The 10,644-nt window shown below is 40.8% G+C and overlaps 1 protein-coding gene across 5 annotated transcripts in view; it reads right to left on the bottom strand.

Annotated features, from left to right (window-relative positions):
• Window positions 1–4,716: 4,716 nt before the first annotated feature.
• Window positions 4,717–10,644, bottom strand: part of LOC125380980 — a 31,707-nt gene continuing 25,779 nt past the window's right edge. For 4 of the 5 annotated variants that reach the window (XM_048396785.1, XM_048396784.1, XM_048396788.1 and 1 more), the window contains 8 exons: window positions 10,225–10,371; window positions 9,743–9,842; window positions 9,001–9,074; window positions 8,335–8,457; window positions 7,453–7,584; window positions 6,913–7,049; window positions 6,334–6,469; window positions 4,717–5,501 (listed from right to left, as the gene is read on the bottom strand). In XM_048396785.1, coding sequence (XP_048252742.1) covers window positions 5,430–5,501; window positions 6,334–6,469; window positions 6,913–7,049; window positions 7,453–7,584; window positions 8,335–8,457; window positions 9,001–9,074; window positions 9,743–9,842; window positions 10,225–10,371 — 921 coding nt within the window. In that variant the 3' untranslated portion in view covers window positions 4,717–5,429. The remainder of the gene's footprint in view (window positions 5,502–6,333; window positions 6,470–6,912; window positions 7,050–7,452; window positions 7,585–8,334; window positions 8,458–9,000; window positions 9,075–9,742; window positions 9,843–10,224; window positions 10,372–10,644) is intronic. The other variant, XM_048396787.1, reaches the window with a different exon arrangement.

The following is a 10,644-nucleotide window of genomic DNA, read 5'->3' as shown; positions in this document are numbered from 1 at the left end:
GTGTAGCACGCTATCAAACTAATTGTATTTTTTTAATGAACTATAGTAACATTTCAAATATGAGGATGTCTTTTTCATTCATGGTACATCAAGCTATCCAACTCCAATCGGAGCTTCTTGTTCATGAGTTCAAAGTAAATAGTTTGCTGGATGACTTTCTTTTTCTGCTCAAGCAAAACCTCCTATTGCAGTCGAGTGATGTCATCCTGTTTGATCTTTCTCTTGGTGACACGATTTGATTTCTCCACTGTCTATCTGGACCAAAGGCCTGAAAACATACATTGTTTTGTATCATTTTATTATGATGGTCATGCGAGTCTCCGTGTGTATATATACAGTTAATTTTACGCTGTATACGCGTATGTTAAAGGTCAAAATTAGTATGAGTGGTACAGTCTAAAGGATGGGCGAGTAGAGAAAAGGACTTGGTATCACATGTATGTAAGCACTGCTGCAAGAAGTAAGATTCCAGTATAATTAATACGACATACTGTTCGATAGTACTGATGTCGGCATGAAATGCAGATGTGTTTCCTTCTGGGTAGATCTTTGAGCTGGAACAACTCGACACAGACGCTTCCCGAGTAGGGACATCGCCAACATTTTCTTCTGAAGCACGTGCTAACAGATGTAAAGTCGAGGGAGAGCAATTTAAATCGGCGACTTCCGTACCTCTACACGAATAAAGTTCTTTGCAGAATTATTGAAGATACAAACGTAACTGTGCACTGTGCATTTTGTCACAAGCGGCAATTTCACTTAAAGAGTTGTGAAAAAGGTTGGTTAAATGTAAGCCGATTCCCCACAGCCTTGTTCAACGTGTATGATCGAGCAGCTGATTAGGCTACTTGATCGTTGTATCATGTAAAGTACTTTTAACACAAACAACAGTTTGTGTATCGATATTTGTTTGAGTGCAGGCGACATACCAATTTGCATCACTAGATCTTGCGATTCCATGCCCGTGAGTCCAGTGAAACTGGTACATTCCTTGTAAATGTCCACTATCTTTTCACTCGTCGTGGAAAGTGGGGCAAATGTAAGGACCTCCCCCGGTCTTCCTCATGTCCAGCTGTCTGTTGCTGATCATGAATTCCCTTTTGGCCGTCTGGTGCATGTTCGTCCATTTTGTTTTTATTTCTTTTGTTGTACGCTGACAAATACAGATAACGTTAACTTTGGAAGTTTTTTTCTGCCCAAATAGCCTTTTTCTTTCGTGGGTAACTGTGCTACACAACTTACTGTTAAGTATGGAGATGTGTTTCTCCACCAACTCGGCTCATAGCTGAATTTCGGGGCTGTCGAAATTCTTGTTTCTATTCCTAGGTTTAGGTGGATACGATGCCATTTTGACAGATGACCTGAAGTAACGTGTACGTTTACGTCAGGGAATTGTGGGAAATATTTAGGGGAAACCCAGAATTTAATGACAGGTTAATGAAAACATTTACATTAAGGCATCATTAGATAATGATATGCTAATGAACATTTGATACAACCGATTTTAATGACGCCATTAACTAATGGTTCATTAAGAATTTAATGTATCATTAGGGTTTAATGTATCAATTAGTTAATGAGGCTTTGATACAACCGGGGCCTGATCGATAATAAAAATCTATATTGTGATAAAATGTGTTTTACTTCGCGAAGCGCATCAAATCACGTGAGCACCTCGATAAAAAAATGAAAAGATTTGGAAATATCTGATGACGCCGAATTGGCGGTGCACATGCTTTGCAAATCCTGCAATCGACCGACATCCGCACAGCAGTTAACGAACCGGATGTCGTTTTCGTTACACGATTTTGATTGTAGACTCGTTAGTCCAGCTAAAATATAACTCCATTTTTCCGACAAGTTTTGCAAGGGTGTAAACTGGATTTTTAAAGGTCTGGTCCAACTTCAATTATCTACTCCCGTCCTATAGTTGGAATATTGCTGAGTGTAATGTTTTCGAAACCTCTGAACGGAGAAACCGAGCTCATCATATTCAAGATGTTTATAACATAAAGTCAACAGAAACTCACAGTTATCCATTGCAATCCCTTGAAATCCACTGAAATTTACTGAAATCCATTGAAATCCGTAAAACACCTTGACGGAATGCGTAATAAACAAAAGCCTTTCTCACCGGAAAGCATGGTACTCGCTACATACCCGAAGGGAGTTAAAATTACTTGCCACTAACGGAGGAGAAACAATAATGGTTTCGCGAACGTGCGATATAGTGGGTATAGACAGCAAGCGGTTGGATCCCAAACCATCATAAATGACAATGTCAATCAGCAGACACACAGTGTCAAGACGATTACGTGATGCAGGAATTCGGGCCTGCAGACCCCACTTTGGAATGCCCTTTCCCCGTCAACTTCGGCGAAATAGACGTCAGTGATCTCGACGACATGTGCGACGTTGGCAGCAACATGATTGTTCGAGGATACTGCTCTGCGACGCTCAGCGACGTTCAGCAGAGAGCAGATTCAACTGGATGAGTGGATGCGGGTTTTCCTTTAGAGGGGTTTACGATTGGCCTTGGATTGCATCATGGTGTGGAGCGGGATTTGTGGTTTAAAGGAAGACACGTCTTGTTATCTTCCGTAAAAATTTGAACGCCCAACGTTACAGGGATGCAAATCTGAAGTCATTGTCCTGTTGTCCTCCCCTTTCTCATTTTTTGTTTGTTGTTTAACACCGCACTCAGCAATATTCCAGCTATATGACCGCGGTTTACCTTTCTCAGAAGACAATTACAAAGGATAATGTTCCAACAGGAACATGCCAGGTCCAACACTGCTCGAATAATCCAGGACTTTCTCAACGTCAATACTGTACCCGTGTTTCTCTGACCGTCACGCTGACCAGACCTCTCACCGGTGGAACATCTCTTGGATCATCTAAGGCAACGCATAAGACACCGTCCAAACCTACCAAACCTACCGAACAGCGTACAGCTGGAACGTACATGTACATTACTGAATATTGAAAAATAACATTATAAAGATTAGGGAAAACTGAGAGCGACATCGATTTAGGCTATGAATGATGCAAGTTATGAAGTCAGACAGATCATGTGTATATCGGGTCACCGAAATGAAGCGTTCATTCGAAGCTATAACAGAGAATGTGCGACCTACTAAAAGAAATCACGTGCACCGAGCTCCCCACTATCGTGCCTCAGTAAATCCAACCGCGCCGCCTCCAGCGATAAACCCCGTCATCAGCAGTCGTAGAATGACACACACCAAAAGTTCACAGAACGTTAACATTTATCCATTTTCAGCATGAGCCGGGTCTGAATTTCTTTCAAATTCCAATGCTAACTTTACTGGGTGCAACTTGTATTTCAAGCGAATGACATCGCAAGCTCCGACGTTCATACAGTTTGGCCCTCACTCTATGAAGGTTCATACTCCAATGAACTCGCACAAAGTGAAAGTCAATTCTTATAATTTTTTAATCACAATTTCTTACCTCAAAGGTTGTAGGCCAAGATCTAAAAACAATTTTATTTAGTACGTGTGACTTCATGTTTACACTGACAGCCATACAACAAGCAGCTATATCGCGGAGTAAAATAGTTCCTCAAAAAGAGAGGTGACATGGGCGTATGGATGCACAACTTGCTCTTCAAAAACATCTTACACAGCACATGTGTTCAAATCATATCCTCATTAGATGAGAAAGGTCTGTAAAGAACTACCTCAGTAAGTCAGTCACAATGACCGCGCGTCGTAATACATTTACATAAAGTACAAGACGTCAAAATGGCCGACACGATAAACGTGACGGGAGAGATTTCCGAAGTTGTTAATGAACCTGTGGCTGTTACATGTGTTAGTCATCATTGATCAATTGGCCAATCATTGAAAGGTGAATAAAGACGCGTCAAACAGACATAAAGGTAAATTTAGAGATAGCTGGAGACGGTCAATGTCAGCCTAGACACGGATCGAGTCGACACTAAGATAGTTTGGATGTGCATTTCTTCGTTTGTTCATTAGGATGGGCCGTAGCGAGGATATTCGTGAATAACCATGCAGTCACGCTCTCTGACATTTCTCAATGTATACTGAAACGCTGAGACCAAGAATAAATGTTCTAAATAATCAGAAAGAACGCTTATGTTCGTTTTCGTGCTAGGGAATTCCCAGGGTTTTCCCCAGGAATGTGGAAGTAATCCGTCAGTGTTTACGTCATTTCAAGAACACGGTCTCGTGAAAAACGTATGAACGTCAAATTGTGTCGTTCATACACTTATGAACGTCAATTTCGCGGTCATGTGACCGACCTCTCGTCCAATGGAAAAGCCGTATATCGTTTAAACTTCAAATTTAAAAGATTATTCCTAAATGAGTGTAACCGCATACCCAATGACCAATAACGTCATCAGGAGGTTTACGTAAATCGACGAAGTGTCGTGTTTGCCTGGGCGCCCGAAGAGGTCACACAATATATTGATTACATTACTTAAGTGATATGGAAGCGCCCAACACGCTTAGTTGACAGAACATCATCATCTGTTTTATGTACGTGACAAGTGACAGTTATGACCACAGATGTGTTTGAGTGATGTTAATTCGCCCAAAGTGCCATAAAATTGTCTTGGGACGAATCGTACCATAAATAATTGGGCTTTAGAATACATTTCCAGTGACATATGTACAATTTTAGTCTTAGTCGATGTATACGTTCTTTTGGAATATGGAGCAATACTTCCCAACAAAGTAAGACGCCTTATATATACATTTTAATTGCATGTAAACATCGATACATATTATGTGCTCTGTGATTTCATGGAGAAACAAGTGAATCATAGAGAGTAGTGGAGGGTATATTTAACCTTTGATGACAGTGGTGGAGGAGTAGAGTAAAAAATCCTTGTCTTCACTATGATATACAGTACTATATACAATGACGTGGAAAATCTTGTCTGGACTAAAAAACTTATATGTAACATCAATGTTTTGCATGGTATACATGTTGGGTGGGGTGAAGTACGTGCTACCTACAAAACAATACGCGACACATGTCCATTAAAAATATATTCACAGGGACATTAAATGAATTTTGACCAACGAGGCTGACATTAGGCTTGCTCTTGTAATAACATTTATCGTGATGTTTACACGATATTATTACTTTGTTTACAGAGGAATAAAAAAAAACACATTAAATGTAATCAAATATACAACAAATGTAGTTCACCTCTTCAAACAGTCGTTGCATTGTTTTTCACACGATTGTAGAGAAATAAAACTTTCCTTAAGTTTGATCAACCATAAAACAGACATAGTTTTTAACACTTCGTACTGTGGATAAGATCGGCATGCAATCTTGTAGGAGGGCGATCGTCATGTTCAAGCGGTCGGAAAATGTCATGGCACATACTAGTACGTTGTCGTACTCGTCGTACGTTGTCGTACTCGTCACACGTTGGCGTAGAAGCTGGCGTCGCGGTTGTATTCCTTCACGATGCTGTAACACAGTTGGTAATCCTCCTGAAAGTAACATTTGTAAATAATAATTCCTGCTATCATAACTCGAAACACAGATAGTACGACTTATATTTGTGGGTAATTTATTCCCAGCAGGATTCCGGGTAAGGTCCCAAGAAAAATGTCCTTGTCGTAATAGACAACTAAATGAAGGGAGAGGTCAGGAATAGTGAGTGAGTGGGTATGGTTTTACGCCACTTTTAGCAATATTCCAGCAATATCACGGCGGGGGACACCAGAAATGGCCTTCACACATTGTACCCATGTCGGGAATTGAACCCGGGTCTACGGCGTGACGAGCGAACGCTTTCACCACTTGGCTACCCGACCGCCCCCTCAGGAATATTGACTTAGTTGATTGCGGGTCATCGTATCCCAACGGCGTGGGACGTTGTTCAAAATATCAATCAATCACTCCATTACACAACAAATCCCTTACACAGTTTGTACATGAAGGTATTTGTTTGTTTGGCCACAATTATTTGCTTTGGTCGCTGCATTGAGCTGTATTGAGTACATATAGACATATAGTACATTAAATAAGTTCCAGTTGTTTTAGCCACTGCAATGTGACAATTGTTTCCCAATCGTGGCTCCTCATTTGCAATAGTGTGAGCTGTTTTCAAGTTTCATATTGGGTAATAACATCTAATGAGAGACACGCATTAAATCAAACAGACACCTTCTCTTCTACAGAACATTTATGTGAGCAGTACTTCGCTATAACTCTGACCATACAACATATATAGTACATATATAGTATGGAAAATGGAATGTAAGGTATTATCAGTTTCCACAGGTTCTGTTATTACAGAATTGCGCTTCAAATACTCACAAAGGACTGTATGAACTGAGGTCTGACACATTGCAGTTCCCTGATGGAGAGGAAGATGTCCCCGTCTCTGTCCAGCCTCAGTCTGCTGATGATGTTGAGGACACTGCAGAACACGCCGCTCACACTGGCGCCGTCACTGTCATGTCCAACACACAAACAAATGTGAGAAAGAATGAATTGAAGAAAGGTGTCCTTTGCCTAGTTCATATAAATTCCCTCTCACACCACACAGCTGACCATGATTAATCTTGTATGTATTTAGCATGCTGGTAACTCAGCTGTATGCATTCTACTGAAGCTAATCGTCCAAATAATGTAAATGATTTCATTTAACGTTACCGAAGGGTTTGATGTGCGCTATTTTGACTATTTCGCGCTTCGAAAAGCTCCCTAAGAGTACAAGTATGAAATATTATGTGGGGAACATCAAAGAACGACACGGTCAAATGATACATTCAATATAAACCGTCATACAGACCATCAAACCTAAAGATATTACATGGAATATTCAACGTGTTACAACAGCAATCCATACACATTAATCTGTCAGGGCTATGTATTTGAGTGTGTGGAACATACTGGCAGTGGACAAGGACTTTGTGATCGGCGGAAGTGATGACCATGTGCACGCTGTTGACCAGCTCCAGTAGTGTGGCAGGGTGGGACATCATGTCCAGAGACTTGAGACTGAACACGACGACGGATCGCTCACAACCCTAGATTACAGGATGCATCCAGTGTCATTATGTGACCATGATGTTTGAACAACGTCTTAATTCTTAGTTTACAGTAGTACTAACATACGATCTACTGAATATCAACGGCTATTGTTAGTCATGTTTAGATATATCCTTATTTCGGTGGTATTCAGTTCGTAAAGTAACTTCAATTATTAGCTCATGTAATCAATTCAAAGTGAAGACATATTCAAGAAATGTCCGTGCTAGTGAATTAAGTCAACCATCCGTCACATAAATTGATTATTTGATTGATGAAACAACTGAAAATGTCAGTTTGTGGAACTGTTAGTTTGGTTAACACATGGCAACATTTGAAGTTTATTATGGATTATGTGTCAATAGTATGCACTGCTAAATATAAATCCCAGGCATAACTGACCTCCTTGTCATGCAGAACGGTCAGGCTTCTCTCTCTGTAATCCTCCCTGTTTGAATTCTCCTTCTCAAGTACAATAGTGAACGGTCCTTTCTTGAAGTTTTGGTTTTCTTTAGGGTACACGTTCTCTACCTCCTAGAATAAACACAAGCATAGTTTTAGATTGACTTCTCACACTAACAAACAAGACCGTTTCTATTTGCATACATTGTATGTTTTAAGGGAACATTTCACTAATAGCTACACATTGTCTGGTCACACTTCACACAGAGATCCGGGGTAGAATAGGTCTTCAGTAACCCATGCTTGCCGTAAAAGGCGACTATGCTTGTCATAAAGGCGACTAACGGGATCGGGTGGTCAGGCTCGCTGACTTGGTTGATGCATGTCATCGATCCCTATTGCGTGGATCGATGCTCATGATATTAATCACTGCATTGTCTGGTCCAGACTCGTTTTTTTGCAGACCACCGTCATATAGAAGTAATATTGCTGAGATCCGACATTTATACGTCTATATAATTTCTTGTAACGGTAGGGAAAAAAGAATAACTGAATACTAATCATTATGGTTAGATTTCAACGAAAGAAGAAGTGATAGAGGAAAGTGGTATGAAACATTAACTCACTTAAAATATATATATTTTTTGCTATTTGTTCTTTGGCTTAGTGATAGGTGAAGTAAGAACACAATGGCGTGGATCAATGCCCATGATGCCAATCACTGGATTGTCTGGTCCAGACTCGATTATTTACAGACCGCCGTCATATAGTCGGAATATTGCAGAGTGCGGTGTTAAACAACAAACAAACAAACAATAACTGCGGTGTTAAACAGCAAACAAACAAACAAATAATAACTCTGAAGTTAACGATTAACGTAACCTTAGAGTCATCCAGGCAGATAACTGTGCAGCAGTCATGGTCGTACACCAGTCTCCAGAAGTCCACCACGGTGTCTGGCAGGGGCGTCTGGGTGACTATCAGGCTGCTGGGCCGGAGTATAGACTGCAGTAGCAAACATGAACATTTATGTGGTATTGTCAATTCCATTTCCGCAAATATCGAAGAGTATTTCTCGATATCAATAGGTGTTCCCCACATACCCAATGTGAAAAGTCAAATAATCGAAAACATAAGGCATTAATAGTTGTTAGCCTTGAGCTACCACACTCCTTGTAAAATACAGTAAGGTATATATATGCAATGCATATATTTCAAATACATTGGGTACAGTGTGTTTGACATGTATATATGTGTACATGCAGAGGTTATACATACAGAGTGAGCCAGTGAGTGAGTTTGGTTTAACGCCGCTTTTAACAGTATTCCAGTGGGAGGAAAGCCTGAAGTGATGCAGGTCTCAGAAGTTTACCACTTCAGTGAAACCGACGAGCACGGGTATGGTGCTGACAAACCTAGAAACATAATCGGGGCGAACCGGGATTAGAACCCACAATCGTAGTTTTCTGGCGTGCCCAAGGGACGCAACTCTGTACAGCGAATAGCGGCGCCTTAGACGACTGGGCCACCCGTGTCCCTTATACATACAGACAAAACTACAGCATTAATGTAGTTATTGCGCTGGTGAACCCGTGTGGTCAGATGAGGCCTCGTCTTGTTTCCTGCAACAGATAAACCGTATTATTAATCACAAGATAAATAATCCAGAAAAGCACGAACATGTACAGTTTCTTATTGTCTTCTGTGCTAGCTCTCTCGTGAACTCTTGGAGCCGTGAAGCCAAATGTTTGTACTTTTTACAGCCAGTGTTGGCCTCTCTGGTCCTCATCTTGCTGTTTTGATTCGCAAGAAATACATAAACGTTCAGCATGGAGGACACTTAGTAGGTGATAACTGACGATGAACTGTACGTAACATAGTCTTTGGCCATCTATTGGTCATTGTATTATCCCTTCCAGCCATAATGCCGAGAACAGGAGGTGAGGTGAAATGGGACTTAACATCGCGTCCAAGATTATTGCACTTAAATAGCGACGTACATGCACGTGTTTGTGCGTGTGGCTGCTTGTACTGGTCCGGACTGATACCGATTTTATAATGCTAGCCCACTGAGGAACAAGCAGATCAGTCCTTGTTTTAGCCCCTTAATGCCGAGCGCCAGGCAGGGTAACAAGAAGTACCATATTTTAACGTATTTTGGTATGACGCGGCCGGGAATCGAACCCCGGACTTTCAGCTCTCCGAGCGGACGCTCTACCACAAGACCACGGAGGCAGTCTCTTAGAACAGGCATAGAAATATGAATATATTCCATCGCGTGTTATGGTACCTGGAAGAATAGTTCGGCTCCTGTTTTTAGCAGCATTCTGAGGTAGAAGAGCTGTCGACACTGTCTCCTCTGACAGCCTGGATGTACTTTCTTGCAGTAACTGAAGACAAACATAATTTTTACCTCGTCAATTATCTTTTGTGAAGACTTCCTTGTGTTAGATAACAAGGTTAAATATACACAGAAACATTTAAGCAACGACGTGGTGTGTATATATAGTATATAGTATATCACGGTCAGATGTCAAGTCTGTGATCAGTACTTATCAATTGATGAAATGAAGTGGATGGTATACTCCTTTATAACAGCGTTCATCACGACCTTCTGGACGTCCAGGTAAGATTTCCCAACATGCGTGTCAATGAATATGTGTATAACCAACTACTTGAGAATAGCCATTAAGTGACGTAACATTCCACCAACTTGAACTGTATTTATTCTTACAGATTACACTAACAAACACATATGGAGAACTAACCTACCTGAAACTGTTTTCTCAGTTTGGTTTCCTGTGGTTCAGTAAAGGTCTCCCCTTGACCAAATTCCTTTTCGAACTCCGGTGACGTGAAGAACGTTCCCCGACTACGAATTGCTTCCAACACAACATCGTGCACGAACTCATACTGGCTCTGGCAGATAATGGCAAAAGGTTCAAACTTCAAAAAGCTCGATCTATTTAAGGCTTTATTGTATTTCGTCATTCGAGAGTGAAGGAACATAATATGCATAATTAATGCTACAATTTATATAAGGACAATTCACCCTTATACCTGCAATCCTTGTACGGTAAAGATACATTCTTTCACTTCTCTGAGAACAATAGAAACCGTGGCATATTAAATGGAGAAATGCAGAACCTGTTACCTTGAAAACGCAATAATAAAGTAAAGTACAACACTGAA

This window comes from Haliotis rufescens, unplaced genomic scaffold (genome assembly GCF_023055435.1).
Source record: "Haliotis rufescens isolate VD_foot unplaced genomic scaffold, xgHalRufe1.0.p SCAF_16, whole genome shotgun sequence".
NCBI lineage: Eukaryota > Metazoa > Mollusca > Gastropoda > Lepetellida > Haliotidae > Haliotis > Haliotis rufescens.
Note: the sequence above shows the minus strand (reverse complement) of the source record. Positions and strands in the feature narration are given on the sequence as shown.